This window comes from Kwoniella europaea, chromosome 3, assembly GCF_036810445.1.
Source record: "Kwoniella europaea PYCC6329 chromosome 3, complete sequence".
NCBI classification, from domain to species: domain Eukaryota; kingdom Fungi; phylum Basidiomycota; class Tremellomycetes; order Tremellales; family Cryptococcaceae; genus Kwoniella; species Kwoniella europaea.
In genome coordinates, this window is record NC_089489.1 from 2,065,508 (window position 1) to 2,083,474 (window position 17,967).

The window sequence follows — 17,967 nt, forward strand, 5'->3', positions numbered from 1 at the left end:
GCTGCAGTGTGAGTGTGCAAGATGTGAGATGAGATACAAGGGTATGAATACAGATTGGGTGTAGAGGATTGGGATGAGTGAGAGTGACAAGAGATAGTGATGACGCGTGGGTTGAGGTAGATGGGTTAGGCGCACGAGAATGACATGGGACCAGCTGAGAATTGTTAGGCACGTGTCTTTGTTATTTTGAAATTGAAAATTACGTCTGCATATCCCAAGAGATGAGAGTAGTTCAACTCAACAACATTCATCCATGTTTTATCATATCATCACAGCATCATACAACATCCACTATAGTGTTACACCTCACGGCAAGTGTATCTGACCAGACAACTGGGATTTACATTCAGTCAGAAGGGAAACCACCCCCCACACAGCTCAGCAAGGATCGTTATCCTACCGACATTCCTCGACCAGGCCTTCCTTTCTGTCATTCACACCGGACATGACAACCAACCTGTACGCCGTAGCAGGTCCATCCAAACCATCATCCATCGTATCGACCGTGTCGTCCACCTCACCCAAATCTGAACCACCCTCACCACTCAGATCCATCAACCCTCTCCCTACTATATCAGCCGCAACGAGTACGGGTGTATCGAAACCGGGTATGAGTCTGGATGAGAATGGCGAAGTACTCAAGGTACCTGCGTTCCTGAATAAGCTGTATACGATGGTCAGTGATGAGTCGGTCAATGATTTGATATATTGGGCGGATAATGGGGATAGTTTCTTTGGTGAGTGGTGTGCTTGAAAGTATAATCGGGATGTGTAGAGGGGGAATTTAGTAGATAGCTAGGTCAGTGCTCACCTTCATCCGTTTTAGTACCGAATGCTGAGCAGTTTGGACGAGAATTGCTGCCTAGATGGTTCAAGCATTCCAACTTTTCGAGTTTTGTGAGACAGCTGAATATGTGAGTGAACATATATGCATAATTGACGAATTACGCTAATACCAGTGTCAACAGGTATGGTTTCCGTAAGTTGACTTGCTAATCAGTGGTACAAGATCTCACTAATCCACCTTTACCCCTACAGACAAAGTACCTCACCTCCAATCCGGCGCTCTGAAGAACGAGACTCCTGTCGAATTATGGGAATTCGCCAATCCATTCTTCAAACGTGGTCAACCCGACCTACTCGTCAAAGTAACTCGTAAGAACAATCGACCAGGCAATCCGACACCAGCACCTTCGACCGGTTCTGGATCACTCAACACTCGTTCTGCCACCCAGGCCGCTGCTGCTGCTTCTACATCCACACCGACCGCTCCTCAAGGTAAATACCTGATCACCGACGGGTCAGTCGAGGGCGAGGCGAATCAACTAGTCGGACCTTCCGGACAAGTACTGGATATCAACGCTATTCATTCGGGTATAGCCGCTATTCGACAGACTCAAGCTACTATAGGAGCGGATTTGAGAAAATTGCAAGCGTCCAACGAAGCGTTGTGGAGACAAGCGTATGAGACTCAGGAGAAACAGAGGAAACACGGTGAAACTATCGATCTGATCGTCTCTTTCCTTGAACAGTTGTTCGGGACTCAAGGAGAAGGATTGAAAGGTTTGAAGGAAGCTATGAAACGAGGTGGTTTGGGTCGACCTAGAGAGGATAGTAATTCGGAGGAAAATGTAACGGGAAGTGCGAAGAAGAGGAAAAGGTTGGGACTAGATAGGATGATTCAGAGTGGTCCGGTGGAAGAGGAAGATGACGATGATAGATTGGTTGAGATTGGGTCGAGTGAGTGGGCATTTCATTATAACATGGAAATACTATGACCTGCACAGTAGAGGCTGACCTTCATGGAATGATGTAGCCTACTCGATGCCATCTCTCAAACGAGCGGCCACCACCCCCGAATCATGGTCATCTTCCGCTCAGCGATTCACCACTCTCCCCACCGACGATGATTCCTCGACACCTACTGGAACCTCCAGAGCAGCTTCAAAGGGACTCACACCCGGAGCGGAACAGACATTAGGAACGAACCATTTGTCCCCCTTATCCGATACCGACCACTTACTCCCTAACGATAACAACGCACTTGCTCGTTACAACGCTCCTATCCCTCAATACAATCAACAACTCAACCTCAATCCTACATCTTCACAACCCCTTCTCTCACCTACATCGGCAGAAGCTGCAGCTTCAGCATACAACCTCGATCCGTCGTTACTGCAAACTACCATCGGGTCCTTGATCCAATCTCCAGCAGCTGCTCAGATGTTCTTGAACTCGCTGAATAACTCTGTCCAAGGTCAAGCACTTCAGTCGACCAAACCCACACCGGCACCTACAGCTCAGCAGGCCAACTATCCAACTACCGGAGATACCTCATTAGATCCGACATTAGCGTTGTTCTCCCCATTACCCAACCAAGATAGCTTGATGCAAAATACGAACGATCTGATGAAATCGTATCAAGATGCTGTAGGTGTTAATGGAGGGGTAGATCAATTACAGGAGAGTATAGATTCGTTGGTCCGTTCGATGGGATTGGATCTGCCCAATGGTACGAACAATGGTCTGGACCCGTTACCTGTTGACCACAACATGAACAATCCAGATGGTACTGGTGCGGGAGTGGGTGAACAGTTGATCGACCCGGATTTCAACGTCGATGAGTTTTTGGAACATCTAGCTAAGAGTGATGAAGATCCTATGGTTTTGAATGGTGGTACCGGAGTAGGAACGGGGAATGGTATTTAGATCATAGTTTACAAAGGTTGGGTTGTAAAGTCTCTAGATGTGGTTTTGGGATTTCTCCATTGGGACTTGTGTATCTTATAGAACGTATGCAAATACAGGTGTACATGTTACCGCATCTCTGGATTTTGACCTCTTTTGACCCTTTGGCTTTTCTCCTGATCTTGTTACGTTTTCAAGTTGTTCTTGATCCCTGAGATCGTCAAACTGGAAATCTTTGCTGTTTCCCGTCGTCATCGTGTTGGGATTATGTTATACGTTACTCGTATACCTTGTGTCATACCCTCGCAGAAGGTGCAGAGTGAAGCAAAGCAACTACCGCAGCAGCGCAGTGATACAGTTGGATCTGTTTAAAATGTGATACTGTTGCTGTATGCACCTGTTCTCATCCGTTCGTTCATCTGTATATATATATGCGCAGTCATCGTAGCAGCAGTAGTCTAAACTTGGCATGTCTCACCATTGATATTCTAGTACCTTACCACTTGGGTGTATCAACATGTCTTCTACTTCAGGTGTAAATAAAAGAAATCATCTTCCCAATCAAAAACATAACCTGCATATCGATCTATCCTATTCACCTTCTTCCCTTGGTATACTCAACCCAAACATCAGAGCCAGGTCACCTTCTTTCTCGAGGACGACTAATAAAGGAGAAAGAGAAGGAGAATCTAGCGAATTGTTACCAACTCCAGATAGCGGTACTTTCGCCTTGCCTTCACCTTCTAATCCGTTCGTATACGAATTCCTACCTTCACCTCCTCCTATATCACCTATCACCTCTGGTACCAGACGTAAACGGTGGATTAGGAAAATGATTAAAAGGAATTTCCATCCTACGCCCTTGGGATATGCGATATTGATGATATTGTTGATATCGCTTTTATACACATTCAGTGGAACGGGGGATCCAAATGGTATGATACTACGTCGTCCTTCTACAACATCATCATTGTCTAATGAAGATACATATATACAAGAGGAGGGAGACCAAGAACTAGAAGAAGAAGAGATAATATATGAAAAACCCGTTTTGAAAGAATTACCATCAATATACTCTGAATATATACCTTCTCTATCACTTTCAAACATATTCGATAATCCAACATATCACCTTCTATCTTCCAAACTCAATGATTTCCTCCATCGACCAATACAGTCACATGACGAAGCAAAGGAAGATAATTACGAGGGATGCCCAAGGGAATTGAGTGACAAGTTGGTCAATCCGGATCAATATAATGGAGATGCGCAGTTCTGGATAGAGACTGTGACTGCGCAGGAGATAGCTAGTAGACGTGCGGGTGTGATTAGGTGGTTGGAAGATAAGTTGAACAACGGCGAGGAGATTATCGGTAGGAAGGATGGGAGGACTGGGGAAGGGAGAGGGATAGTATTGACGGGTGGTAATCAGGTGAGTCCTCTGAAACCGAGTTTCGTTCTCAGTGCCGTCCTGCGTTCTTGGATTCACCTCGTCTACTCTGTCTACTTCGTCTTCCCTGTTCCCCCACTTTTCCTGTCTATTCCCCTATTGGTCTTCGTGTCTTCTTCAATGCTGACACTGTCCACTACAATAGGACACCACCCTCCGAACTATCACTGCCATCAAACACCTCCGTCGACTCGGTGTCGACCTGCCCATCGAGGTGTTCCATTATTCCGATGAGCTCACTGATAGAGGTCAGCGGGACGAGATTGAAGCGCTCGGAGCGACGTTGAGGGAGGCGAAGGGTTTAGAGAAGGTCTCGGGTGTTTGGAAGGTGAGTGAGAGCGTATATATATCATCACACAATTGGTTATAAAATTGCTAACATATGATCACGGTCTGTACGAGTAGAATTGGCAGATCAAAGGACTCGCTCTCGTCCAATCGTCCTTCCGAGAGATCCTCTACCTAGACTCTGATAACGTCCCACTACGTTCCCCCGTTCACCTATTCGATTCACCCATCTACAAATCCAACGGTCGAGCTGTATTCTGGCCAGATCTCTCAAAGGATCATCCTGATAATGCCATCTGGCGTCTGGTCGGAGATACCTGTTCGTTGGATCTTTGGACATTTGAATCAGGTCAAATCGTCATTGATAAAGCTGGGAACTCGGGTTTGAACCTTGTTGCATTGATCATAGCTAGTGAAATGATGAATGAAAGAGGGTTCTGGTTCCACATGTGCGGAGGTGATAAAGATACGTTCAGATGGGCTTTCAGAATACTGGATATTCCATTTGGAGTTTCACCCAGATGGATGAGTGCGTTGGGTGTTAAGAATGGTTATGAAGGTGGGAGATTCTGTGGACAGTGAGTGACAGAACCTGAAATCAATGCCAAGGTCGATGCTGATGACACCTGTTTTGTTTGTTATGTGACAGTTCCGTCCTTCAACATGATTTAGATACTCCAGAAGGATTCACCAGGCCACCTCCGCTGTTTGTACATTCGTGAGTTCCAGTTCACACTGCGGCTACCTTCTCCTACTATATCCCACCTTGCACATGCTAATTCGACTGATCATCGCAGTAATCTCCTCAAACACCTCGGATCAAGTGGACTAGGTAAAGGTAATCTCTTCACACATATCGTAAGTTCCATCTGCTTCCTCTACTTGCAAGTACTGATACCTTCATGGGATCGTCACAGCGCCGAATGTCAAATGATTATGCCTCGAACCCATCGTTGAATTACGCCCATTCGTGGGTTTACATGGGTCAAGCCCGAGGGATGTGTCTGGACCTAGATTGGCACGACCATACCCCTCAGGAAATAAGGGATGTGGAGTGGCCCGAAACCATCAGCGTGGTGGAGGAGGAAGGAGGCGTGTTTGATGGATTTGAAGATATCTGGTTTGAAGAGGGTGGAAGGATTGGGGGGTGGTAACATTGGGATTCTTTCGGGTTGGTCAACTCTGGGTTCATCTCATCAACATAACATACACGATGGAGTGTCGCATCTTCCGAATCATGTTCCGGGAATAGTGGATATATCACAAGCAAGACAATGATAAGTATATCTTATACACGTCAACAAGACTTCATCTTCCTTTCTGCTGAGCAGAAATCAAACATACTTATAGATATATAGATGCGATGTACCATCATGTATCAATAGTGCTCAAAGAAGGTGATTTGCCAAAGGTAAATGCTACATACAGATCGCCCACATCGCATTTCCTTCTAATTCATCTGGCCATATAAAGCGATTTCATTCTTTCCCCATCACCGTGGATACTGTACACATTCCCGACTAGATGGGTGAAAGGTAGATATATACAATATATTGTTTGCTCACATTTGCTTCTTACTAGCTTGATATTGATTATACTTTTGCTGCTTCTTCTCCAGAACATTCTCCATATCTCGATAACACAGCGCGTCTACATGAGATCATATTCAATGACATTCGATGACTCTAAAGAGGAAGACAAAAGCATCGAGTCAGTCTTATCTCATCGTTTGTCGTATTCATCCACGACACACACCTACTAGCATTGATGAATTGATTGGAATCCAAAAACCACTCACTCAAAACTAGATTATAATCTTTTTTCTCGACCTACCACTGATCAGATTGGTTCTTCCATAACTATCTTCATGGAAACTTTCACCTTCCATACCCCAGAAATGCATATGATTCTGATCCGTCTTTATATCCAATCCTTTTTTACCATGCATCTTCTCCATCTCTTCTCTTTTCTTGGATTTCGGTTTATTCTGCTTGATCCTCAATTTTTCAAAGTATATATACGACCCGTAAAATACTTTAGAAGTACATCCAGATCTAGCACCGTGTTTCTCCAAAAAATCTTTGAGCTGTTTATGTTGAATAGTCACTTCTTGAGATGGGACTTGCTTTTTATAAGTTTCTGCAATAGCTCGGTTGAACGATGCCATTGTAACTCCGGGTTTCCTAAGATGGGCATTAATCTTCGTTCGAACATCATCGCACGTATCGTACACTGCTATTGCACCTGGTTTGTCTTCTCCATCAAGTGTAATCGAACTGACATCATATTCATCTTCCAAATCTTTCTTAGATGGAGATTTCGTTTTGGTTTTATCTTGATCGGTCGATGTCGTTTTGGCCTTTTTACTCGCCGGAGTATCATTCTTCTTCTTTCGTGATATCTTGATTCCCTTTCTTTCCCTCTTGACGAAAAACCTATGTGCCCCAGCATAGGTATCACTCCATTGTCCTTTCTGTCCACTCTCCTTCATGAATCTCTGATAGGCATTATTACTGACCCCTATGGCATCGCAGAATTGATAGACCTTCATCTCCCCGGAATTGATAAATGATCGTATCTTATTTCTGATCTGAGCAGGTGAATACTTGATGATATCCAATGTCGGATCATCCTCATCCTCATCCTCATCCGACATATCTAAAGAAGCATTCTCTAATTCTGCTATGTCAGCTTCAGGGATGGAACCGACCATTATGAATCCATTGGGATGTTGATCAGGATCAAATATCTCTCCTCGCTTGATTATTGATTTAGGACCAGGTTTAGGTTGGTTCTGGTTCTCATCTGATACGATTGCGTTGGCTGCGTCCATGAGAGAGTCAATGTCCCTCTTCTTGCCTTTGGTCGATGTGGCGGCGGGCTTGGCAGGAGGAGGCACATTGGCGAGAGAGGTGGTGTCCTGTTCGGTCAAGGGGAGTCGGATGGGAGCTTTAGATGTGGCTTTGCGGGCAGGCATGGTGGTCGGATTTGACAGTACTGAATTGAGGCTTCTGTCAGTGGTCGCTGTTCTTCGTGCTTCTATCTGGATGAGTTGAGGGTGATATGGATGCAAAGGGGTGGTGTGGGGATATCATATCTTCATCTCACATAACATACCTCAAACTGTTGCTATGCTACGCCCAATGATAAAGTACGACGCGTAGTAAGAGTATCATAGATAGTGATGTCTTTTTGGCAGTGATGATGTCATATATCACGTGATGACAGACACCCTGTCCTTCGCGAAATCGAAAGGTCCATCCAGGTGGAGGATATACAGAAGAAGGCGGGGGGGAAGGGTCTCTTCTTAGATCCTTTATGACACTCAAGTGTCTATATACACAGGTCATTGGGTGTCTGACACTTGGAGCACAGGACGGAGTACTGACTGGATATGGTGTATGCACTCATGAGTTCAATTGATAAGTTGAACACTGACTGGATACTGATTGCGAATCTGACTGACCATTCTTTCAAATATCTAATCAAGCGAATCCTAGACACCCCCACGGAGATGACCTACGACATTCTGATCAAGATGCTAGATAGTACCTACGCCCCAATAATCCTCGCACTATTCTCAGACCTGATGTTCGTATTGATGGATGGGGTGGTTCAAGTTCTCGAAGATGTACATGGCATACCCACAGGTCAAATAATATTCATACGAATGGTCAGTCCATCTCTCTACCTTGATACAAGATATCCATACGCTTTTGCCTGATATCTTTTCTTGGTAATAGTTATCCACGATCGTATTCTGTTATGCGTATTTATCATACACTCACCCATCTTTCATAAGAGAATCAATCTCTTCTCCCAAAGCTTCGTTAATTTGGGTTAGAGGGTTCAACAATTCACTGGTCATCATCTTAATGTATGCTTCGTTGCTTTACATCACCTTATCGGAATGTACAGTCATTCTTCACCTACGTCCCTTCCCAGTAGGATTACTATGTTTCGTGTTTCTTCGAGAGAAGTTCTCGATCATCCAGCTTCTAGCGAGTGGTAGGTTATTTTCCAATCCGTCATTACTATACTTACTATACTGTCATTTGACTAACTTACGAGTAACATACCACAAGTCATATCGTTCTTGGCTGTTATACTGGTCATCCAACCTTCATCTCTATTCCATCCCCTCGACTCTTCCGAAAACGATCATCGGGCTCTAGGATTCACTTTGGCGATACTCAGTACACTCACAAGCTCAGTCGATTTCATGCTTCTACGCAAGATAGGGAAGGTAGATCCGATATTGATCCTGGGGGTATTCGCAGTAACAGGTTTATTACTTGGACCATTGTAAGTGAGTCCACTTCCCCCGCTTGCTATACTTATATACCCTCTGTTAGGCAAATGATCGTACTTCACATTCCACCTGTGTTAGATCTCAAAGCAAACGTATGGGCTTAATAGCCGCCGTTACAGTAAGCTCTTATCCTCTAGTACTTCCTTCACGATATCCAGATCATATGTAATAGTTACGGATTGATTGGCCCACATAGGCATGCGGTTTCATGGCTCAAGTATCTATCGTACTCTCCCTCCAACGTGCTTCCGGGGTAAGTATAGCGATACTGGGTTATCTGCAAGTGGTGTTCGCAGTGATCATCCAATGGCTGTTCACAAGGGAAATACCAAATTGGTTGGCTGGACTGGGAATGGTTATCATAGTTGTTACTGGGATATGGTCAGCCGTGAGTTAGATAGTGACCATATCGTATCTGAATTTGAGCTGATTGATCGGAATGTAGCGATACGGCACTGAGAAAGAGGATACGGTGGAAGTGGGTGAACGTGAGAGGTTGTTGAGTGGTGAGGAAAGGTGAATGTAAACCTTTGGTCGGATGCATGGGAGTTCCATCCGGGATTTGCATATATTCTCTACTTTTCTCTTTGAGGATCTGTAGAACGCTTTGACTCTTGCTTCGCATTACAAGTCGAATTGACAACAACTCGAGAAGATCTGTGTGGCCTGCCTGACTGGACTGGCTTCACCCCTACGGACGAGTTTACTTCCTAATCTCTTCTTCCTTTTCCTTCTTTGCTTTTCCTCTTTATTATACACAGTCTCTCCTTTCGACTACCCACTTGAATCATACTCCTGCTTTACTTGGCGTCAGAGGCTACCAAACTGTGTCCGTAACTACCCCACAAACAGCTGTGAGTCTCTCCTTGGATGAAGATCACTGGTGGATCAGGAGTGTGCATTCTTCTTCCTCTCTGATCCTCATCCTTTCACCTTCTCTTTCCTTCCTTCTCGAATCATACTGAAATTCCATGATTCACGTAGACACTCCAGCCATGCCGTTACATACAGTGGGAAGGAACGACCTCGATCTGCCTAGCCACAACGTAAGCAATCATCTCGGTCACTCATTCACTCTGACTCTACTAGAAAGCTGATGTGATTGTTGTTGATAGAGATTTCCAACACCAACCATCACCGAGGAGTTTGGGAAGAGAACCCCTTACCAAGGTCAATTGGATGAACGACATGCCTGGCGGCTTCAGCAATATACCGACACTGACGGGAAACTTCTCAAGAAAGGATTGACTTTTCCTTATTCTGCTTCGGACCTTTTGGCGGGTTTTCATGCTCTCGCCGATGGGCATAAGACGAAGGAAGATATGAAAAATCATTTCCTGACTGTTGTCAAACATGCTGACAAGTGTGTATCTCGTTCAACCGAGGCGAGAAAATATTGCTGATAGATTTTTGTCACAAGGTATCCGACTGTTATCCTTCCATTGACCGAAGAAGATAAGCTTCAAGCTAAACAACAAAATTTCCTCTTCGAAGTCAATTACAAATGGGATGAGACTAAGGTTTTCCCGGAGTGTATCACTGATTGGGGATTACCTTTCGTTGCAATTTGTCAACTGAATCGTTTCGATCGGGTTATAACTTCCTCACCCAATAGAATCTTCGCTCGAGAGTGGAGGGATGTAGAGCAAGAGGATTTGGTATTCGCTGACTTGGCTACTCGAAAGGTGTGTCCATGATCAATATTCATGGCGATTCATGCTGATAAATACTTTTCACTCAGAAACTCGGATACGAAGTGTTTCACAGGAAGTACAGCGGTCCTCGAAGCAATCACATCCCCGCTCCTTCAGGAATGCCCCTCTGGTCCGAAAGAATACTGATCGGCAATCTGCTTCCTCACCCGACTGGCAAAAGATCTTTCGCATGTTCGAATGGTCTATGCGATCTTTACGGTGCATGTATGCTGATCGAAGCTCTCGCTCGTCAAGGCACCGATACATGCGGTAAAGGCAGTATCCCTCATGCCCAAGTCCTTAAAGGTTACCCGTTTCGAGCTTACGCCAAAAATGACAGCGACTGGAATTTGCACGAATACCAGGTTACAATCGCCAAGATCGGCAAACCCAAAAATCCTCGAGAAAACGATCTTGTACTCTACGAACGTCTTTTACATATGATCAAGAATCAGTCAGAGGGATACATTCAATGGACGTGGGGCAGAGACGAAGTACCTGAATTTACCGATTTGTACGAGTTGGCAGGTGGTCTAGAGGCGAAAGATGAGAAACCTTCGGTTAAAAAAGAGAGTGAGTGCTCTCTTCACTTAAATATATCAGATCTCCTGCCCATCGACCCCTGAGCTAACGATCATTGGATGCCCTCATTATAGAGAAAGTCAAAGCTGAGCGAGGCTGAAGATGGGAGATACGCTGTGCGCTGCAAAGGTCAAAAGATCAATTGTCAATTCCCAAAATATATCAAAAAGAACAATTTCCCATTTGTACATACTCTCTCCGTACCCATAAATTCCAAAACCATCAATTTGCCATGTATACATATAACATATCTTTCTTTCGAGACACCGCCTCATAATCTTTGTGAGCTATATATTATCATCATCCAAATCATGCATAAGATTCATACACTTTACATTGAAATCTCCGAAGCTAGCAACTCTCGTACAATCTTGAGAAAACTCCATTTTTCAACAGGACTTTTCACCTCTTCACTCAAAAGTACCATCATCTAGACTCTACTCTGTTCCACAGACACTCTACCACCTGGTACCCCGCTGAGGGATACCCGCAAAACCTTTATCTTGATACCTCCATTTAGCGAGTGCCACCAAAATCGCCGCAAATCCAATAAGAGCGGTGGTGATTGAAAAACCGGTCACATATTGAGGTGCGTCAGACGAAGGCCAGAAGAAAGAACCGTAAACGCTGGAGAGGTTGCCGAATCCGTTAATTAGAGCAATTGATATGGCACGGGGCTCCCTTCCATCGAACATGGTTACCATCCAACTGAGGAAGATGGGAACCGAGGTCCAGATCGCGGCTCCTCCGAAACAGATGAAGGTGTATCTATTGCAATATATCAGCATCGCTCTGTCTGTAGGAGACCTGCTAGATGAGATGGCCAGTAAAGACTCACCTGACAGCATTGTTATGGACCGTGACACAAATGATGAAGCTGATAATACCGCAGATACAAGCGCCCATTACGGTGTATGCCTTTTGACCTGTCCGGTCCGCATTCCATCCGTTGATTACTGAAATGACAAGGGCGACGCAGTATATAGGAGTAGTCATGAATTGTGCCTTTCGACCGGTGTATCCCAGAGAGGTCATCAGCGTAGGGAAGAAGTACGAGATGGTTCCAACACTGTTCAATACGTTGTAGATGAGCATGAATACCTATGGATCCAAAAATCCGTTAGTGCCACACTCGATTAAACTTGTTGGCCGGACTGGACGTACCCAAGTCTTTGGATCCTTGAGGGCTACTTTGAAAGCCTGCCAGTGAGACATGTGCTCTCCATCTTCATCTCGTCCAGTTCCAAGTCTAGCTACTGCCAATTCTCGCTCGGAATCGGAGAGCCATTTGGTGGTCGTGGGGTAGTTGGGTAAAATCAAGTATGCCGCACATGCTATGACGACCGTTGCCAGTCCCTCGATGATGAATAGCCTATCGACAGCTCAGCGACGGATCAATAACACTTGGTGAAAGTGAAAGCTCACCATTTCCAACCTCGAGTACCTGCTACACCCTCCATGCCCTCGATGATACCTCCTGCCAGAAGTCCTCCGAAAGCTCCGGAAACTAAAGAGGCGGTATAAAATAGAGCAATCCGTTTCGACATTTCCACTGGCTACGGTAGACAAATAACAGGGGTCAGACGCCACACAAGGCGAAACGATGACGGCTGCCAACTCACTTTGTACCAACAAGACATGAGGAGCATCACTCCGGGGCTAAGTACGTAGAAGAGGGGCCTGTGAGCTGGGCATGAAGGTTGATTCTCTCGTCGTCCACTCACAAGAATCCTGCTTCTACCAGTCCAAGTACCATTCGGAAAGCTACCATCCCACCGAGTGAGTTGACACCTTTAGCTCCGATGGACATCCCGCCCCATAGTACCATCACAGTCGGAAGGAAGATGCTAGGCGTAGACCTTGCAAGGATCATATTGCATGGCACTTCGTTGAGCAAGTAACCCTGAGGCGAGCATCTGTCAACATGAATCCTCACCTCTACCCTCATATGTAGAGCGTGAGACCTTATGTACTCACAACGAAGAAGATAGACAGTACGAGCGAGTAATCTGACGATGAGAGCTTGAGATCTGCCTGCATACCCCCAACCTTTGCGTTACCAATATTGGTCCGATCAATATCTTTCGTCATAAAATCAGCTAAATCTCATGTTCCAAGTGCAAAAGGATGGGTGAATCTGACAGTTCTTAGGCTCCTTAGAACAGCGGAGACGCTTTCGACCGATATAATCTCGACAAACACATTTTGAGAAGTATTTTGGAGTTCAGATTGGATTGACTCACAGTTGAATACATACATGATCCACAGCATCGGGAGAAGATGTCTATCAATCTTTCTCACCAATCGCCTTTCTTCATCGCTGCCAGGAACGTAGTTGTAGACGCCACCTTCATTCTTGGTCGATCCAGCCTCCAACTCCACATGTTGGACTTCATGCTTGTCATCCATTGTATCAATGTACGTCCGTATTGCTATTTGAATCGTATGGTGGGGTTGCGATGTCCAAATGTGGGGAAGAAGCCGATCTCTTAATACTGCATGGGGACCCTTTATATTTGTTCATCAGCTAGGTCTACGGATTAACAATGATCCGATCTCTCTTGGTTCTTGGTACAAACTAAGTTCAGCGATCCTTTATTTTCCCATAACGCTAAAGATAAAAATACCGCATCAGTACGCATGGTTACTTCATATACCGTCGGTAACCCTACAAACCTGAGGTGGAGGACCATGGGGACATAATTAACCTCCGGGAACGGAGGATGGGATCAGCTGATTAGTTCACTTTCTTGGCGTTACTATTTAAATTCGGTGAATATTATGCCGTAGACACCTAATGGGGCGAAGACGGGAAATGGGAGAGAGTATATTATCGTTCCTATCTGTGACGAGCATTTGCCGGCATGTTGGGTATAACCGGTTACCACCTCCAAGCGAGGGGAGATAAGCTAGTGGGACCGATGATAGCTTAGAAATGTCGCCTATCCTTACCAATCGGCAAGGAGGACGGACACATATAAGCAAGTCCCACGGAAAGGCAGATGTGTTCGTACAACAGATCAACAGCTCACACCGGGCTCCGTGGCACCGATCCGAGGATGAAGCGTAACTGGCCAACTCTTCAATCAAGCGAAGGCCTCGTCCCTCTCAACATCTGTTCGCGAAGATCACACCAATGTCACTGTATATACATGGGAACATTATCAACATCACGGATGCAATGATGAGCTTAGGTTTCCCCTTTATTACCACCAGTGCAGTAGCCGTTGTGACAACCACATCTCATCATATGGATCATTCCGGAATAAGCCGCCTGGGTACTCACTAGACTCCTACGTCACATGAAAGTACTGTACAGCTAAACTGACGTCAGAACATTTACTGTAAGTTGTACACTTAAGAGTACTTAACCCTCATCGAAATCATTTTATCATGGCAATCCCGCTCCCATGTAAAGCTTGCTTTCCAATATCCATTCCACTCATATTCCCATAAGATCGACCAACAAGCCACGATAATTGCCCAACATGGCTATGGTACTTCAACTAACCACCTTTTTGCAACAATGGCTCTACTCTCGACCTGATGTAAAGGCACTGAAGAAAGAAGACGATGCAGTAAACTTAGGTATCATTGGTGGATCAGCTACGATCAATGCAGCTGCAATCATACACCCTGCCGAGACACATCCTGGAGCGAAGATTGTAGCTGTCGCTTCGAGGGATATCAGTGACGCTCAGAAGGCTGCTAAGCAATTCCATATCCCAAAGGCATATGGGAGTTACGAAGAGTTACTGGCTGATCCGGAGGTAGAAGCTGTCTGTGAGTAGATATCTGCCTGATTGTGGATATTAAGCTCATTCCGCTTCTTAGATATTTCCGTTCCGAATGGCTTGCACGGAGAGTGGGCAATCAAATCGCTCCAAGCTGGGAAACACGTCTTACTCGAGAAACCATTCACCTCCAATGGCTTAGAAGCAAGAAGAGTATTCGAAGAGGCCGAAAGATGTGGGAAGATCGTTGTTGAAGCCTTTCATTGGCAATTCCACCCTGCCGCACATGTCGTTAAGAGCCTGATCGCAAGTGGGAAATTCGGTGATATCAAGAGAACTTTTGCGAGAATGACTACTCCCAAAGGTACGATCCCAGGGAGTGATATACGTTGGCAGTGGTCTCTAGGTGGAGGAGGTGAGTAATGCTTTTTTGGAGGAATTACAAGTAGCTGACGAGTCAATCACCTAGCTCTGATGGACGAGACTTATGCGCTTCATGCGACTCGATATTTTGTTGGTGGAGATAACGAGACGTTGCTTGGTAGTGGAATAAAGCCAACGGTTGTCAGTGCGACCTCTAAACCATGGAGTAAAGATAAGAGGGTCGATTCAGCTTCATGGGCGGATCTGAGATTTGATTTGGAAGGAGGGAAGACGGTGGATTCAAAGATATACGTGGATATGAACGCTCCTAATCTTGGTGAGGTTCCTGACAATCTCATTATTTCATACTTATCTAATGCTGATAGTCAATATACAGCTCTGGTCATACCCCGAGCATGGGAGTTCCCTTCAATCGAGATAGAATGTGAGAGAGCTACTATCTACTTCTTCAACCACATGATGCCTCATTTGTATCATTACATTTCGATCTACGACAAGGTCACCAAGCATACCACGTATCAAAAGCATTACAATTACGGACCAAAGTGGAAGAATGTCGGTGATCCTCACTGGTCCACTTATAGGTGTGTTTATTTACACTACTTGGTGCACTTATCAGCTGACGGCGATGAGATAGGTACCAACTCGAAGCATTCGTCGATAAAGTCAGAGGACGTGAACCCAAACATTGGATTACACCTGAAGATAGTATTGCTCAAATGGAAACTATAGATGCTATATACCTCAGAAATGGCTTGGGTGTCAGACCAGTGACGGGAGAGCTCGATGGAGCATCGGCCGAGTAAAATTTAATTTGGTAGATATGTATGACAATAAGTATAATCGATGATGTATTCCTTCGAATCAGGACGATGGATGAAAAGGGCACCTGTCGAGCACAGTTGATTGAGGTCCCAGGAGAACGTGTGAAGGCGATCGTACTGATGTTTCACCAGTGTCAGCATCCGCCGGTGCCAGTTCCGTCCGTCTCACGTTGATCTTCAACTGTCGACGAGATCAGCAAGTTCTCACAGGGTGTATTCATGCTCATGACCCTTTATCGCGTCGACACAGCTGAGATTCTAGGTGAGTGACGCATTCAGGGAAGAGATCTTACGGGAAGCTGAGGAAGTTTCGGATAATGTGTTTGCAACGTGTCTAGTAACCCTTTTAAATTAAGTCCGAAACGAATACTCGTACTTGTTGCCTGGAATATATCTTTCAGTCTTGTATACTTACGTCGAACCTCTTTCTTTCGAATAGGGTGCGGGACTACCATACCCTATACAGCATCTTCATGTCACCAATCATCTCTGACAGACATACCCCTCACTTCGCTACAACACTGATTGACCTCCATGAGAACGTCATCTTTCTGAGATCTACAACTTCCCACCCTCCCTCATACTGGACATGTCTTCGGTCGGATTCAAATCAACGTCAAGAATTGAGGAAGACTGATGATATAGGTCAATGTGTACCATGTACTGGGTTATAACAGGGCTAGGCAGAGGATGGGGACTCGCTGCGGTTATTCAGCAGCCTGGGAACATGTCTCAATGAGTCCTACAAGGATATTTTCTGGGGTGGCACAACATCTCTGAGGATAGGAGGTAAGTACAGTCTTTCTGATCATGTAAGAACATATATAAAGCTCTGGAATGAGGTTCTGAAGTGGAAGGATCACCTTTGTTTTCGAAACACCCAAACCAACATCTTATACAACACTTACACTCGCTCAAAATGGCTTTTCCTGCCCATTCCTTCCTCATGCTCACACTTGTCTTCTCTATGGTGTTCCTAGCACTTATCTCACCGGCGAGTGCTCAACCCACAGGATTACTTCAGCGTCGAACGGCAAGGAATGTCGCTCCTAACCCATCGGTACAGCTAAGACAGGTGACTCGTACCGAGGTGAGCTAGTCTCGTCCTTCCTTCCTCAGGATAGAAGATCCACTGACATGTCATGTCTGTAGTTGATCGAACGAGCCAAACGAAAAGCTACAAGGACCGCCAAGAGACAAGCAGCACCATCTTGCAGCACCTCGGATAACCGGCAGATGTTCACCGAGGCGTTAGGTGGTATAGCTGCACCTGCGGTTTATGGTGAGTGAACATGCATCGTATCATATATAGTCAAGAGTAGCTGACGGTCTCGCAACATTTATAGGCTGTTCTGGTACATGGGTTACATCGGGTCAAAGGTACAATTTCGAGATTGACGCTCTCAATGCCAGTTGTTACAAGCAGATGGATCAGTGCCAGTTAGCGGCTAATCAGAGTGGTAATCGGGGTGATCTGACAGTCTCCAATTGTAACGGGCAGGTGAGTATCGTTGAAGACACTGTCGAAACGATGTGAAGAAGGCAAGCTGATATTCGATATCTAAACAGCAAGTACAGGCTTGCTTGAAATTAGCATCGGAAACAGCATCATAATAGATAGTCTATGATACATTTTAGTCATACAAAAAGGTCTACAATACATGAGAGTGGATCTTGAAAATATTGTACAATACTTATGGTTCTTCTATCAAGGTGACATAATGTACAAAAGGACGTGGTCATTCACTAAATACCACTTAAACACATTTCCCGCTCTTCAGAGTTCACCCATCATCGCATCGATATGCCTCACATACACCGTTATAGCAGGTAACTCCACCGACCATGAATCCTGGAATGGTAGTACAGCTAACACACCGCATATCAGTAATACTGACATGAACAGAGATGGTAAATCGAAATGTCGGGTGGAACATCTTTGCCGCACGACCTGGAATCGTACCTGGGTACAAAGCTGAAGAGAGAAACCCAGCAGATGATACTGAAAATC

At 45.2% G+C, this 17,967-nt stretch overlaps 7 protein-coding genes across 7 annotated transcripts; 5 read left to right on the forward strand and 2 right to left on the reverse strand.

Annotated features, from left to right (window-relative positions):
- Window positions 1-445: 445 nt before the first annotated feature.
- On the forward strand, window positions 446-2,709 carry V865_008631 (uncharacterized protein; the record flags this gene model as incomplete). Its single annotated transcript, XM_066232365.1, has 5 exons — window positions 446-737; window positions 827-914; window positions 969-979; window positions 1,039-1,740; window positions 1,817-2,709. The coding sequence occupies 5 exons, from the start codon at window positions 446-448 to the stop codon at window positions 2,707-2,709; spliced, it is 1,986 nt and encodes a 661-aa protein (XP_066088462.1).
- A 496-nt stretch (window positions 2,710-3,205) lies between these two features.
- V865_008632 (uncharacterized protein) lies at window positions 3,206-5,580 on the forward strand (the record flags this gene model as incomplete). The annotated part of the gene is made up of 6 exons (XM_066232366.1): window positions 3,206-4,120; window positions 4,284-4,466; window positions 4,544-5,004; window positions 5,076-5,144; window positions 5,224-5,284; window positions 5,344-5,580. The coding sequence occupies 6 exons, from the start codon at window positions 3,206-3,208 to the stop codon at window positions 5,578-5,580; spliced, it is 1,926 nt and encodes a 641-aa protein (XP_066088463.1).
- A 650-nt stretch (window positions 5,581-6,230) lies between these two features.
- V865_008633 (uncharacterized protein) lies at window positions 6,231-7,403 on the reverse strand (the record flags this gene model as incomplete). The annotated part of the gene is made up of 1 exon (XM_066232367.1): window positions 6,231-7,403. The coding sequence occupies one exon, from the start codon at window positions 7,401-7,403 to the stop codon at window positions 6,231-6,233; it is 1,173 nt and encodes a 390-aa protein (XP_066088464.1).
- A 561-nt stretch (window positions 7,404-7,964) lies between these two features.
- Window positions 7,965-11,114, forward strand: V865_008634 (uncharacterized protein; the record flags this gene model as incomplete). Its single annotated transcript, XM_066232368.1, has 11 exons — window positions 7,965-8,099; window positions 8,170-8,434; window positions 8,512-8,731; window positions 8,817-8,856; window positions 8,935-9,126; window positions 9,184-9,244; window positions 9,723-9,784; window positions 9,854-10,101; window positions 10,159-10,423; window positions 10,480-11,005; window positions 11,089-11,114. The coding sequence occupies 11 exons, from the start codon at window positions 7,965-7,967 to the stop codon at window positions 11,112-11,114; spliced, it is 2,040 nt and encodes a 679-aa protein (XP_066088465.1).
- Window positions 11,115-11,472: 358 nt separating this feature from the next.
- On the reverse strand, window positions 11,473-13,423 carry V865_008635 (uncharacterized protein; the record flags this gene model as incomplete). The annotated part of the gene is made up of 8 exons (XM_066232369.1): window positions 11,473-11,782; window positions 11,853-12,115; window positions 12,179-12,386; window positions 12,440-12,570; window positions 12,637-12,673; window positions 12,739-12,917; window positions 12,992-13,095; window positions 13,258-13,423. The coding sequence occupies 8 exons, from the start codon at window positions 13,421-13,423 to the stop codon at window positions 11,473-11,475; spliced, it is 1,398 nt and encodes a 465-aa protein (XP_066088466.1).
- Window positions 13,424-14,502: 1,079 nt separating this feature from the next.
- V865_008636 (uncharacterized protein) lies at window positions 14,503-15,938 on the forward strand (the record flags this gene model as incomplete). The annotated part of the gene is made up of 5 exons (XM_066232370.1): window positions 14,503-14,797; window positions 14,849-15,163; window positions 15,218-15,448; window positions 15,509-15,716; window positions 15,770-15,938. 5 exons carry the CDS (start codon window positions 14,503-14,505, stop codon window positions 15,936-15,938), a joined length of 1,218 nt encoding a protein of 405 aa, XP_066088467.1.
- Window positions 15,939-16,875: 937 nt separating this feature from the next.
- Window positions 16,876-17,570, forward strand: V865_008637 (uncharacterized protein; the record flags this gene model as incomplete). The annotated part of the gene is made up of 4 exons (XM_066232371.1): window positions 16,876-17,046; window positions 17,109-17,238; window positions 17,303-17,457; window positions 17,526-17,570. 4 exons carry the CDS (start codon window positions 16,876-16,878, stop codon window positions 17,568-17,570), a joined length of 501 nt encoding a protein of 166 aa, XP_066088468.1.
- Between the last annotated feature and the right edge of the window lie 397 nt (window positions 17,571-17,967).